At 57.1% G+C, this 17366-nt stretch overlaps 2 protein-coding genes across 5 annotated transcripts; one reads left to right on the forward strand and one right to left on the reverse strand.

The window, feature by feature from the left end:
• The first annotated feature begins 170 nt into the window (after positions 1–170).
• LOC309447206 (protein CutA homolog) lies at positions 171–7758 on the forward strand. Its single transcript, XM_082067608.1, has 6 exons — positions 171–260; positions 1982–2130; positions 4929–4988; positions 6032–6077; positions 6218–6267; positions 6791–7758. Exons 1-6 carry the CDS (start codon positions 228–230, stop codon positions 6891–6893), a joined length of 441 nt encoding a protein of 146 aa, XP_081923734.1. The 5' UTR covers positions 171–227; the 3' UTR covers positions 6894–7758.
• A 122-nt stretch (positions 7759–7880) lies between these two features.
• On the reverse strand, positions 7881–16114 carry PHF19 (PHD finger protein 19). 4 transcript variants are annotated; one of them, XM_082067607.1, is made up of 15 exons: positions 16099–16114; positions 14307–14507; positions 14002–14083; positions 13730–13825; positions 13533–13633; positions 13270–13418; positions 12841–12936; positions 12608–12676; positions 12011–12131; positions 11627–11694; positions 11372–11542; positions 11201–11285; positions 10841–10926; positions 10571–10666; positions 7881–10252 (listed from the first exon to the last, which is right to left on the reverse strand). In XM_082067607.1, exons 2-15 carry the CDS (start codon positions 14496–14498, stop codon positions 9889–9891), a joined length of 1776 nt encoding a protein of 591 aa, XP_081923733.1. In that variant the 5' UTR covers positions 14499–14507; positions 16099–16114; the 3' UTR covers positions 7881–9888. The 4 variants fall into 4 exon arrangements, with proteins under 4 accessions (XP_081923733.1, XP_081923731.1, XP_081923730.1 ...); XM_082067605.1 differs by lacking the exon at positions 16099–16114 and adding an exon at positions 15721–16052; XM_082067604.1 differs by lacking the exon at positions 16099–16114 and adding an exon at positions 14630–15562.
• Positions 16115–17366: the final 1252 nt, after the last annotated feature.

The following is a 17366-nucleotide window of genomic DNA, read 5'->3' on the forward strand; positions in this document are numbered from 1 at the left end:
GTCCCCGTGTCTGGAGGTGCCGTGTCCCCGTGTCTGCCTGCCCGCGGGGGGGCAGGGGCGGTGGGTACCAGCCCGCAGCAGCCGGAGAGGAAGAGGAGGAGGAGTTAGAGCAGCCTGGCCGGGCAGCCGTCCCAGCCCGGGGCCGAGCAGGTGGAGGGCGGCGGGGACGGAGGGGACGGAGGGGACGGAGGGGACGGAGGAACGGCGCCGCTCGGCCGGGCGGGGAGATGGAGTGGCCGGGCCGCGGCCCTTTGCTGCTGGTGAGTGGGACCCTCGGGCTGGGGACAGGGGGACGCGGGTGACCTGGCTGGGGCGCGGTGAATGCCAGCCCGGGCAGCCCCGGCGATGCATCTGTCTGTACCTTTATAAGGCAACCTCTGCAGGGAAGAAAAAAAAAATTATATATATATATATATATTTATAATCATGCAGGAGGAATGTACTCTCAGTCTCTGCAGAGAGCAAAGCAAATTTTTTTCCACTTGCACTGAGTATGCTCAAAACATACTCAAGATTGCCACAAGTTCTGTTTGGTGGGGGTTTTGGTTTGGCTTGTTTTTTTTACAGAACCCCATCAAAACTAGGCAAAAAGTCCGAATTTTAAAACCTAAAGCTGTTTTTAGTTCATCAAAGCCGAAACAAATCTCGCAGGAATCTTAGTCTCTCCGAACTCAACTTTCATTTTGTCGGTCGGTGATTTTCAGCGAAACACTTACAGTCTCCCAGCAGGTTTTTCAGTTTTGTTCACTTCAACACCTTGGCAGTCCTGAGTTTATTCAGTTTATCATGTAGGAATCCTGAGGTTTTGCTCCATCACTTTTGCACCATCCCTTGGTAAATATAATTACTCTGGCGGGAAAAAAAAAAGGGGGGGGAGGGGGGGTGGCTTTTATCTTTCTTTCCAGAAAGAAAATAAAAGGGGGAGTGGAAACACTCAAAGAACCAAGAGACTGATCACTCCTGTACTAACATTCAGTCACAAATGTTGATGGGGGTTTCCTCATCACATGCACGTACATCCACCAAGAAGATTAACGATCACTGTGCTGAACAGGTTGCATTTGATTTTTCCTGAGCAGGAGCACGATTACATTCTAATCTGGAAAAATAGGTACACTAGCATATCTCTGTTCAGCTTGTAACGCTCTGAGCATCTTCTGGGATTTGTTGCATAATATTTGTTAAATGGCTCAGCATAAAAGAGAAAAAGAGCAGAGAAGCAGCTCTCAACATTATTCTGAGCAGCAGCCTTGTGATAACAAAGGATTCTTCCTCAAATGGGTTGGAAAAGAGGAGACAACCAATAAAGCGCATCAGTCATTTTCCAAACAGAAAGGAGCTCCTGTCTTTGTGGTGACAAGAGAGGGGTTTTTTTAATTCAATCTTTAAAAAAACCCACTCTGACATTGGCCCTGTAATAAGAGGGTTTTTCAGAGGACAAAGGAGGGTGGAAATAAGGAGGAAAAAATAATATATTCTGAGTCTTATAAGCATTTTTTTTATTACTGTAGCTGAATAAGGGCCAGATGCTATTTATTTCAAAAACAAAAGACAAAGAGCAGAGCAGCTGTGCAGAGACGGCAACGCTGCGGCCCCGGGTACGGCACCGTCCCTGGCTGGTACCCAGCACACCAAATTAACCCCGCTGGCCCCGCAGCCTCCCCAGCCACATCAGCAGATATTCGTGACTGTGTTTGTGGCGTGTGAGTACAAAGAGCAGCTGAGGGGCTTGCCAGGAATCACATCTAATGCACAACAACACCACCTTGTTGTTGCTGCACCGCCACTCCCCGGAGAAAGCGCTGTTGTTTTCTACAGCCCCATCGGACCCTATAGACCTGAGCTGTGTCCTGGTCTGATGTGATGCAGTTTATTTTAACAGAGGCAGCCGGTGACTTACCTCCGCAGATAACATACACACCTAGTTTTACAAAATGCGATATTTCGCCTAACGTCATCGCTCGCATATTTTGCATTTGAGGTGGTGATCCTGTCCGTGCTGCTGTACCCGGTGCTGAGGAGCCTGGCTCTCCAGCTGCACGCTGCCCTCACCGGCAGCTACGTCTCGGGGACACACTCCATCGCCTTCATCAACTGCCTCAACGAGCAGATCGCCAAGGATATTGCAAGGTACAGAGATGCTTCCCCTGCTTGTCTGCTTGGATTGTTTGAAAGCAGCTTCTTGTGGAGAAAGCCTTTCCCTGTCGCTCGAGAGGAGCTCTACGTCTCCGGACTTTTATGTTCCTTTTCCTTACACTCTTTCTCTATCGCATATCCACTTACCAAGAGCCGTGCTTCCTAAAACAAAGCTGGCAATTGCCTCTGAAGTCAATGCCACAGTAACATCAAGCTGCTTCTCAATTCATTTTCAAGACCCATTTGAAAGCCATGGCCCTAAAACTCTGGGTCCTCTGCTGGGTCAGCCCCAGCCCCATGTTCTCTGACCTGCTACAGACCTCCTTCTCTGGAACAACACAGATAAACTCCAGAAACGTTTATGGAGAGGGACAAAGCACAGTGCGCTGGCATGAAAATGCATAGAACGCAAAAGTTGTCCCAGCAAACACAGAACAGGCACTTGTGAGGCTCCACCTGGCAGCCTGCGCCCTGTTCTCCCAACTTCTCTTCATGTCTGAGATACTTTGCATGACATTTTGCATGCTGAGGGTTTCAAATATCCACCAGTCCTTGGTTCAATAGATGGTTTGTTCAAAGTACTGAAACCATGTTGACCAAGGAAATGTTTATGATGGACCATTGAGTTTCCTGCACCACCTCCTGTGCTGGTTTCCCTGCTGCTTGCCAAAAACTCCCCCTGTCCTCTGCAAAGTGTTCCCAAACAGTCCTTCAGGAACTGACAGGCTACTGAAAGGGAGTTTGTGTCACCTTAAATACTGCAACTGTATTAAGAAATTCAAATAGAATATCTGCGCCGCTTGATGTCTTCTGAAAAAAAAAAGGAGTAACTGTACATGGCTGGTGAAAAGAGCCTCAGTGCCTGAAAATGCTTCATCTTCACAGCTTTGCAGATGTTTTCCACTTTGTTCCTTATCTTGTGAGGAAGGGAGAGGAAATAAATCGCTTCTCATTGCTGAGATACATGTACTTTCATTGCATTTTTACTGGTGGAGTAACTATTCCTGTGTTCTGGAATGTGGCTGAGTGACCCCCGGATGACACAGAGCTTCCACACTTCTCTTCCCACCCACCGTGCTCCTGGTGCTGCCGCGTTTCTTCTCGCTTTCCCCTGCTCAGCGAGCACTCGGTGTGACAGATCAGACTGCAGGGACGTTTTCAGCTGCTTTGAAGGAAAAGGACTTCAGGGTCTGTGGGAGCAGATGAGCTGCAGGTAGAATTCAGCATCTGGCTTGTTCATTGCGCCAGTTCCAACCCGGTTTATCTGGATCACTATTAATTTAGAACCCTCAGAAGAACTCCCAGGTCCCCGCAGGCGCTCCGGCCTCTCCCCGGTGCCTGCGGGGAGCAGTTGGCCCTTTGGGTTGGCCATGGCACCTCACATCACTCACCTAACGCCCCATCAGCCTCCAGCGCTGCCTGCGATTTGTGCAAATCATTTGCTTTGCTTTTCTGCTTATTAATATTTCATCTATCTCAATTCAGAGCCTATTGTGAGGCAGTGACAAAGTAACACACATTAAGTACCCGACCCAAGGATATCATGCATTATGCAGATGTTTTCCACAGATCTCATTCAGCTTCTTATTATGTTTCCCGTTCCCATGGTGGCCACTTTTTTCTGCTCAGCTTGCTAGAACAAAGTTCAGGATGCCAGTTAGGATCCCAGTCTGCTGAGACAGAGCAGAAGCAATTAGAAGCTACTCACCCAAATCAAAAGGTTCCTGCGCCAAAGTGACTTGGAAGTTGCAGGCAGCAAAACCAAACTGATTTGTGCCATGTGTTTGACACGGCAAACGCAGCGGGGAGATCTCCGCTCATGCTGCTGCAGTTTGTTGCTCTGCAGATTAACTCAAGATGCTCTATGAGCACTAAATGCCTTGAACTGGCTGCACATGGTGAGAGCAAACAGCGCGGAGCCTTCTTGGGTGGCAGACGGTTGTCCTGCAGGGTCATGGTCCCCCGAGCCGTGGGCAGAGAGAAATCCATCTCCATCACCTCGCTGTGCTTAAACATCGAACCCTGGGTGCACAGAACATACAAAATTTAACTTGCTCTAAGCCAAAAACATCCTGGAGAGCGTTTCAGGTTGGAGCAGAAATTAACGGGAATGGTTGTAATTCTTTAGCTCGATAAGGGTTAATTTTTACTGGTTGTTGAATGAGCCTGCCAGTGTCTGATAACACCTCCCTCCTCCGCAGTTCAAGGTCATCCAGAAGCTAAATGTTTGCATTGTCAAAGCACTTGGTACAAAGTCGTGCCTGGCAAGGCCAGTGTTAAAGAAAACCAAAGGTGCCGCCACTAGTGCAGCGCTTTTAAAAGAGGGACGAGGCTGCGTCTCCGTGAGGGCCCCGACATTGCTGCGGTCAGAAAGCACAACATTGACCTAGTTCTTCTACAAATCCACCCTGAGATTGCCTCAGTACTCTTGAACCGCTTACACATCACTGCTGCTGCCAGACCCAAGCGGTTCTGCAATAACAAACCATTCCACAGCTAAACAAGGCAGCCGAAGGGAAGAAATTTATTTCGGCTTTAGATTTCTAGGACGTTTTGGGTAGGAAAACCTTGATGTTGTTTATTTAACAAGATCCACATTTAGTTTGCTGTGTGAAGCAGAGGCGCAGTTTGACACCATAAATACAGAACTAGTAGACCTTTGTCTCTGCTTTTCCAGGGTAATAATTAACCCCAAATCCTACATCCCCAGTGTCAAAGCTGGTCAGGGGCAGCATAAGGGAATGTCCCCAAGGCTGGGGACAAGCACTAACTGCCCCTCCTGTCTCACCCAGGGCCATCATGGACAAGAAGCTGGCTGGCTACGTGAACATCTTGCCGAAAAGCTTGGCCTTGTAAGTTGGGCTGAATGTTCCCCAAGGGCAGAGGCAAAGCCAGGCTCCCTGGGGGAGGACACGGACACCCCGGCAGGGAGACCGGTCCCAGACAGACTGTTTGTGGTTGCAGCTGATAGAGATGATCCTCACCCCTGCAAAGTGCTCTGAGCTTAAAAGAAGCTCAGATAGGGACCAGAAAAAGGCCTTTACCGTATTAAGCAGCACTTGCAGGAAGGAAGAACAGTGTCTTTGAACAGAATATTTGAACAGCATATTTGCAGGTATCCTCAGCCATCCATGCAAAGCGACTGCACTTGTTAGAGGGATTAAAGAACAAAGCCCCAAACCAGCCCTTTGCTCGCTGTCTGGGACCCCCAGGAGGGGCTTCTCCCCCTGCACACTCCTGGGCTCTCCCATAGCCCCGCTGAGGCTGCTGAGAGAGGGCAAACCCACTAACACCCTTTTCCCCTTCTGCTTTGATCCCTATGAGCCAACAGCAAGTCACTGATGCTCAGTCTGGCTCTGCCTCGGCCGGGCTCTGCTCCATGCCCGGCTCAGGAGACGCTGCGACGCCTCTGAGTGCCTCCTTGTGCAGGAACCCAGCGCAAAAATGAGATCACGATGGCCTTCTGTCAACAGAAATGTTTCGAAAGGTCATCTCTGACTCACGAGAAGCACATCTCCTCTCCCCCAGGGACAGGGAGGATAAAAAAGATGCGTGATGCTGCCGCGCTCAGCCTCCCGTGCCGTGCTGAGCCTCCCGTGCCGTGCTGCAGCCCCTGCGGGCACCGTCCCCACGGCCACCCCGGTCCCGGCTCCTCGGCCCTGCCATTGCCCCGGCTGTCTCGAGGCTGGCACAGCCAAGGAGGCTCTTGTCGGTGAATCTGGGGTGCGCTGTCGCATGCACAGTAGAATTTTGGGGCCAGCAATGCTTCTTGAGCATCCTTTGTAAAGGAATGGCCACGTATGGAAAGCACCAAGCAGGGACAATAAACCCTTCAGGGGAACTGGCTCTGCAGCCAGAGCTTTATTTGCTGATGCTGCTTTTCTTTTAAATCCAGGTATTTCTGGAAAGGAGAACTGGAAGAATCCACTGAAATACTGCTGGTAAGTGACAATTCCCCATATCACAAAAATCCCCATCCCAGACAGTCAAAAAAGGGGCTGCGGGAACCATATGTGAAGGATTTCTCCATCACCTTTGCCTCTCCATTGGTTTTTGTTTTCTTTTGTTTTCCTCTCCACAGTTAGTGAAAACCAGGACATCCAAAATAGGCGAATTGTCCAACTACGTCAGGTGAGTCTCTGGCTCTGCGGGGGCCCTGGGTTTCCTATCCAAGGTGATGCTGCCATCTCCCGCTCAGGCTTTGGGAGTCGGGTTCCTTGAGCCCCTTCCCACCCAGGGGGGGTTTCAGTGCTCCTGATGTATGTTGTAAGCTGGAAAAACCCAGACATTGCATCAGAGGAGAAAAAAAAGCCAACAGGTTGACAGGAATATCAACTGTTGGGCTTCGACCAGCCCCTCTGTCCTGGGAACATGGAGGGATTCTCCTCCTCACTCAGGTTACTCCCTGCTGCCTCCAGGCAGGATTCCCTGTGTTTCGCCAGCTTTGGGCCAGGGCCCTGCAGGCAGCTGCTGGCTGTGGTAAACCCCAAACTCAAAGCAAAATTACCACATGGCAAAAAGAAGGTGCGGATGCTTTGAAGTCGGGGAGAGAATGGGGCCGGGCTGATGCGCATGGCTGGCAGCGGGAACCTCGGCTTCCCCCACCCGCGGGGACATTGGTGACACTGTTCCTCTGCATCTGCTTCCACTTTAGATCCATCCACCCCTTCGAAATTCCCGAAATCATCAGCCTGCCTATTGACCAAGGAAACCCTCTCTACTTCAAATGGATAGAGGAAAGCGTCCCACGGGACTGAAACATGCAAAAAGCACCTTGCTTTGGGGGCACCGGAGGAAACGCGTGGCGCCGCACTGCTCTCTGTGCAGGCGGGAGTTAGGTACACGCAGGGAAGCAGCTTATATCTTCGCAGGTTTGCTATAACACAGAAGCTTGGGATTGGGAATTTTGTTTGCACTCCAAGCATCCCCTCCTGACCTGACCCTGCGTACAAAACCCAAGGGAGCAGCAAACCAGAGCAGCCGCTGCGTTGGCAGGAGCCGCGGGCAGCGCACACGCTGACCCTGCTGAGCTGGGCGATGCCCACGGCCAGTTCAGGGAAACCAAAAGGACCAGCTGTGGCACCAACCAGCCCGGCCCCACGTCCCCCACCTTGCCTGAACGGCGGCTTTCTACCTGGGCCAAGTTTAACCTTGTAAAAAGATGCTCAGGTTAATAGTTCAACAGGATGTAACCCTATTGAGTTATTTATGTGACTGGGAAGGCAATAAACAGGAGCGTTTCTTACCTGGGCAGGCTCCCGTTTGGTCGCAGTTTTGCTGGGCAGAAGGGCCCGTCGTGGTTCGCAGCGGCGCTCTGGGCGATGCTCCGCGGGCTCCCGCCTGCTCGGCTTGGCCAGGAGCCGCACAGGGCAACGCGTGGGCACCAGGAGCTGCGCCCGTGGGCTCGTGTGGCACCACCAGAGGCAGAGCAGGGAAGGCTCACAGGCACAGGAGAGAGAAAATGAGGGAAAAAGGTCTGAACTCTAATCCAGAAAACCAGGGTTTTGCTAAGCACCTTGTGTGGCAAAAAGAACAAGGTGCTTAGGAACTGAGCACCAGCACCCCCAGGCCAGGTCTGCACAGCACCCAAAGCTAAGCTTTGTTTAGCCCCATCAGTGCTACTTTGTGTAATGCGCAAGTTTTAGGCTAAGATTAAGTGGCTGGGGGCTATTTGGGACCACAGCAGTCAGTAGGACTGACCCCCAGTACCCAAACTCAATGATCCTGATACTACAAAGCACCAATTATGTTAAAAAAGAAGAGGCTTTTTAATTGTACATCAGACATATTAATTACAACTCGGGTATAACAAGAGTTGGTTATGACAAGCAGCAACCTGAACTCATAAATCTTTAGAAGGTGCACAGAGTCATTATAATATCTATTACAGCTAATGCAAAATATACTCTGCAACAAAAATATTTTTAAAGGCTCCACATTCAATTCTCTGCAAGAGGAGGGGAACCAGGGCCATGCAATGTTGGCTGCACAACGCCGGGCAGCTTGTCAGAAAGGAATTAAAATGCTTTTACCTGCCAAGGCCAATATTCACCCTCCTAGTACAGGCACCAAAGCAGCTCACGCTGCCCAAAGCACACGGGCACACCCGGGACTGCAGAGAACACGCTGCTCTGCATCGCAGCACTGTGAGAGGCACCAGCACGGTCACCTCCCGGCCACACAAAGGCCTGGTGCCTGCTGCATGAGTTAAAACCTGCCAACACCCCTCCCTGGGCCTCCCGCTATATGATTTTAGCAGTAACTGAAGCAGGAGGTTGTTCTTAAGGACCACACTTTGGCCTCTGGTTTGCAAACATCACCTTGTGCTGATCAAGCCAATGAATTTTCTTAAGTACTTTTTCAATACAACAGCCTTTCCAACCCACCTTCTGGTCAGCAGAGCCCACAAGTACAGGTAGGAGCAACGATGGGGCTGTAGGAATGGAGGCGCTGATGGAGCAGGACCACGCAGCCCCCAGCATCACCCACCCTCTGTCCCCATGGGGCAGCCACGGCAGCGATGCAGGACAGATGAGGAGGACAACATGAAAAATATATATTTCTCTCTTAGAAAAAAATCTAACAAATATGCCTGATGATATTAGAACTTTTTCTTTTAAAAATAGAACCGCTTTGCTCCTGAACAACCTGGCAGTATTGCTTTAGTTAAAGAAGGGCGCTGGTCCTTCTCTTCTGCAGGCAAACCGACCCCACACGCTCACAAACGTCGACATGATGTCAGTAACTCCAGTAAGGCACAGCCATGAGGCCACGGCGATGGCCACAGGGACCCCAGCGCGACCCCCTCCCCATGCCCCCACTGTCCTCTTTGGCCTTTTTGGTTTGTCTGTTCATTTGGCACGTTCAGGACGAGGATTCCTGCAGGAATAAAGGCCTCGGGCTCCAGTCTGTGAAACGCCCGTGGTGGTTTTAAGGCAAGGGCGTATCTTTTGGCTGATCTCTTCCAAGACCATGATTGTCAGAAGAACAGGGAAACGAAGCTGGTGGATCATCACATGCCGTCCAGGCCGTGGGACGAGAACGACGATGTACATCTGCCCCACAGCCGTGAAAACCGGCCACGTGTGGGCTGTTTATGGGGCATTCTCCTCTCATTTAAAACAAACCACGTTCCTTTGATGAATAGATTTAAGCTGAGGAAAACCCCGCACACCAGCGCAGGCGACAGCCACCCACCGTCTCCTCTGGGCACCCCGACAGGCTGTGACCGTGCAGGTGAGGGAGGGTTTTGCTTCAGCAGCAGGACCCTTCGAGTCTGCTCTGCAAGGTTTGGACATGAGGAGTAGTCAGGGTGCACCGGGCACCGGCACGACGTCCGTCTGCATGAGCAGGTTGTGGGGTGTCCAGCTGTGGAGGGGAACCCTTCTGGAAGGGCGACCTGCTCGCTGCTCTTACCAACCCCCATGATGGTGCCCCAGGCTTGGCCAAAGGCTCCTTCAGGAAAGCGCAGCCGGGCCGCGCTCTTCGTGTATACATGGCAAATAAAATACTTCTTAAAATGGAAAAAATGACAGTGGCGAGGCTGCGGGTTTCACCCCTGGGCAGCATCGCTGGTGGCGCCTGGTCAGGCGCTGCTTCCAGGGAGCCGGTCCCAGCCGGGACCCCCGAGCACAGAGAGGTCCCAACCCTGCCCACGGGCCAGCGTCCCTCCTTCGCCTCGCAGCGAGGGCTTCCCGGCACCCCCATCTCCGCTGGTGCGGCTCCGCGGGAGGCTCAGGGGGCTGGCGGGGCTCAGTAGGGGGTCGTGCCTTCCCACTCCACCAGGTACTGCACCTTCCCCTCCAGCGTCACCCGCCGCGCCAGCACCTGGTACTTCTCGCCGCAGACCAGCCTGCCCGCCGCCCCGAAGTAGCTGCTGATGGAGGACTTGAGGTGGGAGAGCGAGGAGTCGTCCTCGCTGATGCTCTCGAAGGTGTGGCTGTCGATGCCATCGTCCGGGCGGTCGGGGCCGCCAGCTGTATCGCTGCTCTCGGGGCTGCCCCCGGCCGGGCGTCTGCCTGCGTCCCTTCCCATGTCCCCTCCCCTCCTCTTGGCCCCGGCTGAGGCATAGGCCGGCACGGCCAGCTTGCGCTTGCGGCTGCCCACGGTCCTCCGGCTGCGAGGGAGGGGACAGATGAGGGGTGAGGCAGCACCCAAAAGGTGACACCCCCACCATGCTGTGCCTGCCACCCTGCGAGCCTGGAGGGAGCATGGCAGGAATTGGGGTGAGCCCCGCAAAGCCTGACAGCTCTGACCCCACATTCCCAGTCCCAGCACCACTTTGGGACCACCAGCCTGTTCTAGGGAGCAGGGAGGAAAGGCTCTCCGGTGCGGGACATCCCTGTGCCAGGACACGGGAGAAGGGCAGCCCCTTGTCTCCCTGGCTGTGCCACCGGGACCCCTCTGGAAGGGGGCGAGGGGACACAGCCCTCACCTGGAGTCATAGGAGAGGCTCGTGGTGGCTGAGCCCGAGGTGCTGGCGGCATCTGTGGAGTCCACGTCTGACAGGAAAGTCTGTCCCGAGCTGGCACTGAGGACGGGAGGCAGCGTTGGCCCCAGCGCGGTACAAGCGGCACCACGGTCTCCAACCACCCCATGTCCCTGTGCTTCCATCTCACATGCAGCTGCAGCCAGAGGTTTCCCAACCCTGCCTCACGCTTGAGAGTTTAAACCACCTCCCTTTGCTGCCCGCGCCCGCACAGACCTTTTCAGGCTCTGAATTTCATCCAGTGTGAAGTCAAAGATGCTGGCCAGGTGGTGGTTGGTGCTCCAGGCGGAGGTGAAGTCACTCTGCACCACAAAAACAGCCGCCCTCGTCACTGCCGAGCGGAGCGATGCTGCCCGCGGCCCCGGCACCATCATCCCCTGCCCCGGCACCACCGCGCTCCCTCCCGCCACCCCGGGCAGCAGCCTGGGCGCAGAACATCTGCCAACCCCAGGGAGAGCGACGGGGGCTCTCCCTGCCCGCAGGAGCCTCTCGGGGAGCCCCAGGGACGGACCAGGGTGTCCCACCCAGCTGCCGAAGCCCAGGGTGGTCACACCGAGGAGGGAGCGAAGGACTCACGCTGGGAATGGCGTCCTCCAGCAGGAACTTGGCCCTCTTGCGCCGCGCCGCTCGCTGCTGCTGCTGGAGCTGCTGCGGTAGGAGGCTGGAGAGCAAGGGGGGGTGAGGCTGCCTGGCCCCCCAGGGGAGCGTGGCAGTGCAAGGAGTGCCCAGGTGAATTTGGCTGCTCACCTGTCTTTATGGCCATATTTGCTTTTTCCCCTCTTCTTCAGCTTGCAGGAGTTGCTCTCGCCCACGCCGGGGGCTTTCTCAGGCAGCACCTTGCTGGGGGGGTTCGGCGGGACACGGATGCGCAGGCGGAAGATGCATTTCTTCTTTTTAATTTCCTTCCCACACAGAAACCTGGGCAGCAGAGAGGAAATAACCCTCAGCCGCTGCGGGGGCTGCAGGAGCATCCTGCATCCTGTCCCGCACCCGGGGGCTCACCTGCTTTTGTAGCTGTTGAGCGCATTGAGGAGGTGGGGGCCCCGCTCCGAGATGGGGGTGCCCGTCAGCTGCAGAGAGACAGCGCGGGTCAGGCAGCGCTCGGTGCCCACAGCGGTTATGCAAAAACTAAACAGATGGGGGAACCCGAACGCCAGATTTCGGCTCCTGCCCGAGGTCAGGGAGCCCAGAGCCGCCTGGTTTGGCACCAGGCACGGGGCGGGGAGGAATCGGTGGGGACATGATCCCGGCCCCGCTCCAACTGGGAAACTCGTCACGTACAGGGAGCCGAGGCTTGGGGACCACTGGCCGTGACCCGCACCCGCGGCAGCACCTCTCCCTCCCCACGGCCGCTCTGCACCCCGAGCCTGGGCTGCACGTTTCTACCTTCCCGAGCTGCAGCGGATCCCAGTGGTGGTTCACGAAGGCCAAGATCTCCTCAAAGTCAAAGTACTTCTTCTTGCTCTGTACACCCAGGTTGTAGAGGGCGAGATGGACGACATCCACCCTGCAGGAGCAAAGGGGCTGAGAGGGTCGGCAGCTCATCCTCTCCCCGGCAGGATGGTTCCCACCGCGATGCTCCGCTCCACCAGCACCGCCCCAGCACCGCCCCAGCACAACTGCCCCAAAACCTCCTCCCTGGAAGCTGAGACCATTCCCACACCTCATGGGGGGAGCAACCCTGGCCCAGACACACATTGCAGAGGATGTCACCATGGCCATGACAGCATCCCCTGGGCTTTCAGAAGGGGTGGGACGCTGCCCACAGCCACAGAGAACCCCAAATACTGAGACCCTCAAGCTCAGGAGCAAAGGCCCCAGCTTGGGGCTGGGATGAGTGGAAGATGCTCCGTGAATTCACATCACCAAAACCCAGCTCTGGGACTGGCCCCGGGCCAAGGGCTCAGCAGCACCAGACACAGGCCAGCCCACTGCCCCCCGGCCACCCCAGCGCTTCTCAAAGGAGCCGGGGCCCTTTCTTACCATCTCAATGGCAGACGCTTGATGTACTCAGGTCCCTGGTTGCATACGGAGCAGAAAAACACATAGAACCTGGAAAACAGTGGGAGGGAGAGCGCTAGGGTTGGGGATCATCCCTACAGCCCTGCAGGGGCTGGGGATGGGTTGGGGTGAGGACAGTGCTCCAGGTGCCAACAGGGACAGCACAGCTGGGAGAACATCCAGCACCAGCCCAGCGAGGTCCGGAAGGGCCGTACCGGTCTCCGAACATCATGGGGTCGCTGAGGCACTGGGTGCAGGCTTCATGGAACCACTGCTGGCAGCGGTAGCACTGCAGCATCTTCAGGTACCACCTGGGGAGGGAGAGGAGGCGGGTGACGGCGGGAGCAGCGTGTGGCAGCCACCGCCACGGCCCCCTCCCCGGCACAGACCACCCAGCCAGGGAGAGAAAGTCAAGGTTGTAACTTGTATTCTCCGCAGCCACACAGGTGGGTGCCTCTGGCAGTGAGCAGAGGCCCAGACGGCAGCAGCAGTGCAGGCAGCAAAGCCACCAGCCCCAGGGCAGTGCCCTGCAAGCTGGGGACATTTCTCCTGGGGGAAAAACTCCCCACCTTGATCCCGCCTGCTTTTGCAGATACTTTTCCCCACAAAACTAAGCACAACCCTCCCGACAAGCAGGAGCGTACTCGCCGGGGCCCCCGCAGTAGCAGTAGCACTGCTGCTGGTTGGTGCGGTGCGGGGAGTCCCACTCCAGCAGGTCGGGGTTGTAGGACAGCACCATCTTGACGGCCTGCAGCGTCTTGGCAATGGCTCCCTTCTTCAGGGCACCCCCCTTCTGTGGAAGCGAGTGGGACGGGGCTCAGTGCAGCCGGCCAGGGGGCCGCATCCTGCACCCCGTGCCGGGAACAGGTGGCACGCAGAGCTGGAGACCCCGGGCAGCCCCACTCACCCGCACAGCCAGGGCAAAGATGCAGCGGCGGCAGAACCACGGTGTCCCCAGCGGGCTCTCGGTGCCGCTCGCCACCGGGATGTGGCACTGCTGGTGATAACCTGCGGGAGGGCTCAGCGTCAGCACCGCCGGGCTGGCCGGGCCCTCGCCCCCGCGGCGGGATGTGACCGACCCCGGGGTGACGCACCCGCACTCACCCAGCCCGCACTTCCCACAGATGAGGATTTCATTCATGGGGCCCGATGTCTTTCCCAGGCAGACGTTGCACTTGGGCTCCTCCCCGGGGACACCAGCTGTGGGACGGGTATGGCAGAGTCATGGAACCATAGAATACCAGGTTGGAAGGAACCTCAGGGATCATCTGGTCCAACTTTTAAGTCAGAGATGCACGAGGCACAGCCACATCTCTGTGGTGCTGCAAAGGACCCCCCGGCACGGTGGGGAGAGGGCAGGACGGGGCAGCACTCACCATGCTGGATGTCCTTCCAGAGGACCCAGTACTTAGAGTTGTCCTCAAATGTGACAAGGCAGCTCTGCTTGGAACCGCTGACCTGCGGGAAGAGAGTGGGAAGAACCGCCGGGTGTCAGGTCCCCATTCCCAGCGATTCCCCATTTCCCTGCGGGAAGTCACCCTTGGGGTGTGATACCCGGGGCAGGACACCAACCCAAAACATCCCGCTGACCTAAGACACATTGCAGCCCATACAAGCATGTCTCTAAGCTGCAAGCCAGCCCAGGGGAAGGCGCTAGCTACACTTTGGGTGCCCACGTTACCCTTTTGATCTTTCCGAGGTAATAGAGTCCATCGGTCCAGCGGCACAGCACGTACTGCCCCTCCGTCAGCTTGACCATGAGCTCTCGGCAGCTGCTGCCCCTCCGCGCCGAGGTGGCAGCCGGTGCTTTCTGGACACGGCCAGCGGCTGCGTAGACATCCCGGATGATGGGGTTGAGCTTGGCGGTCTCCATCAGCAGAGCCTGCAGGGGACACGTGGACTCGTCACCCTGCCATCGCGCCACAACACCACGCACGCATTGGCTGAGCACAGTGTCCCAGGGGGTTTTGTCCAGGATGGAGCCTGAAGCTGGTTCAGCCTTACCAGTGGGTGCTCAGGACCCACAAAACAAGGATGGATGAGCTGGGTTTGTCCACAGGTCATTCATGTGAAATCAAAGGGAGCAGGTGCAATCTTTGCTGCTGTTGAGAGTGAATTAACCCCCTGACTGCCTCGGGGCCATGTCACCGCACCCCACCCGGGGCACAGGGCCATGCCACAGGCCTGCACAGGCTGAGCCTCGGGAAGCGGCACATGGGGCATAACAGCTTTAAATGTAAAGTGATTTTCTAGCAGTTTTGCAGGCTCCCAAACCGACAGGACCACTGCACAAGCGGGGAAGCGGCAGCTTCACATGCTGCGAGCAAAACCCAGCAGCTGTGTTGCAGAACCGTAAGGTCTGAAGTGCAGAAGGCAAAAGAAACCATCCCCAGCCTGGGCTGCGATCCTTCACAGACATCAGTAAAACAATTTAAAAGTTACTTTTCCCCGCGTTGCGCACCCGTCACGCCAACACGCGTGACCTCACGGTGCTGCAAGCAACACGAACTCCCTCTGCCCGGACTGTGCTGTTAATAACCGTTTCCCGAGAACACTCTGCATGGGCAGGAACAATTAAACTTACGGTAAACCGGGTGCAACCTTAAAAAAAACCCCAGCGAGCTCCTCCGGGCCCGGGGCGGGCAGGAGCCGCGGCCGCAGGCTGCGACATGTCACCCGCGGCGCGGAGCTGCGCCCCGGGGGCGATGGTGGAAGCGGAGGCGGCTGCGCGCCCACCCGGTCCCGGGGAGGGGACAGAGCCGTCCCGGGTGGGAGCTCGCACGCCGCTCCCGTGCCGGGCAGCGGGACTCAGCGGCAAGCGGGGGACACCGAGCAGCCCCCCCACCTCGCTGCCACCCCCCGGCGGGAGCGGGCGGGCGGCGGGTCCGGCGGCACCTGCCGGGCGGGAGCGCCGCGGGCAGCCCCGGGAGCGGCGGCCCCGGCCCCGCCGCCATTGGCTCATTCAAAGGCGCAGCAGCGGCGCCGTCCGACCCGCCCGCCCGGCCCCGGCCCCGCCGCCCCGGGCGCTTCCCGCCGGGCTGCGCCCCCGCCGCCCCCGCGCTGCCGGGCCCGGGCTCCCGCGGCGCTGCCCTTACCGCTGGGCGCCGCGCCGCCCTCCGCCGCCGAGCGCCGCCGGGCCGGGTCAGCGCCCGCCCGCCCGGGGGCCGCGGCGGGGAGCGGCGTGCGGCGGGGGCAGGGCGCGGGGCGCCATCTTCCCGCGCTTCCCCCCGCGCCTCCCGCGGGCATTGACGTCCCGCTTATGCAATTAGCGCGGGGCCGCCTCCGCCGCCTCCCACGGCTCGGGGCGCATCGGCCCGGCCCCGGTGCGCGCCACATGGTGCCCCCGGCTGGGCGCGCAGCACCCCCGCTGCCAGGGCAGAGCACGCGCGGGGGCGTGGGGTACCTGCCGCTGCCCCACGCGGCTTCCATCACACCCCGCGTCCCCACACGCAGCATCACCCCCACCCACCCACCAGCTCTCTGTCTGCACCCCTGCACCTCGGGTCCCGGGGACACCCCGGGCCACCCCTGCACCCGCTGCCTGTCACTGTCACCTTGTGCCACACACAGGGACCTCCCTGCCTGCCCTCCCCCGTGCCTGGTGGCTGCAGCCAGGTAGGGGCATCCCCGTGTCCCCCAGGATGGGGTGCAGACAGGGGTGTCCTGTTTGCACAGGCTGGTCCCGAGCGAGGGAACAACCTGTGCTCGTCAGGATTCCTAGAAACGGGGGCAGCCTTTCCCTGAATCCCAACAGAGCAAATCAATCACTGCAAAAATGCTTCAGTCTCTGCCAAGAAGAAATCTTAAGGGTTTGCTGTTTGTTGGAAAGTGCTGCCAAAAAAAGAGATGTTTTCAGGCCTGCTCAGGGAGCAGAGAATCTGATCCCCGGTGCAGGGTCTGGGCCAAGCGCAGAGTCGATATGAGCTGTATTGCCTGTAATCAATGAGCTCGGTGCAGTTTCCCTCGTGCTGGTGTTCGTGCACACCTGCAACACCCTCGCACTGCAAGCGAGCAGCTCCCCTGGCCATCGGGGCACTTTTAAACACCTCTGTGTAATTCTGTCATCTTAGAAAGAATTGTTTTCTAATCAAACTTTTCCATAAAACGCTGTGCTGTGCCAAGCCCTGCCATGCTGTGCCTAAGCCTGACTGTCCAAGCCCGAACCCGTGTTTGCAGAGGTTTAAGCAGCTGAAAAAGATGGCAGCTCGTTCCCCCGGTGTGCAACACCGTCCCCAGCCTTCCCAGGGAACCCGGTGCATCTTCGAAACAGTCAAACGACCGAACGCCGTGGTGAGTCACGACGTGTTAGCCGTGAGTCACCGCCGGATTAAAATAACCCTTGCACCATAACTCTGCCCTGGACGGGCAGCGCCGCTCGCTCCGCTGCAGTCAGTGGTGCCGGCTCCGACCAAACGCGAATCGCTCGCTGTCCTGGTGGAGCCGCGCTCCCATCCCAGCCTGGCCCCGCGTTCTGCGGTGCGGCAGCAAACGGGGACGCTCTCGAACCCTCCTCCCCAACCACTGCGGTTTGTGTTTGCAGGGTCTTGTCGTTCGCCACAGGAATGCAGATGATGTGACATGGAAATCAAGCACTGGATCATGTTCTTGCAAACAGGGATGACCTTACGGAAAACCCTCCTGCACGCTGAGGGCACCCCAAACCCAGCACCTGCCGTGGGAAGAGCACGGTGATGTTGGCCTGGAGCAAAAGTCCCAAACAAAAAGCCTGACGGCTCAGCCC

This window comes from Streptopelia decaocto, assembly GCF_964273445.1.
Source record: "Streptopelia decaocto genome assembly, chromosome: 17".
Taxonomy (NCBI): Eukaryota; Metazoa; Chordata; class Aves; order Columbiformes; family Columbidae; genus Streptopelia; species Streptopelia decaocto.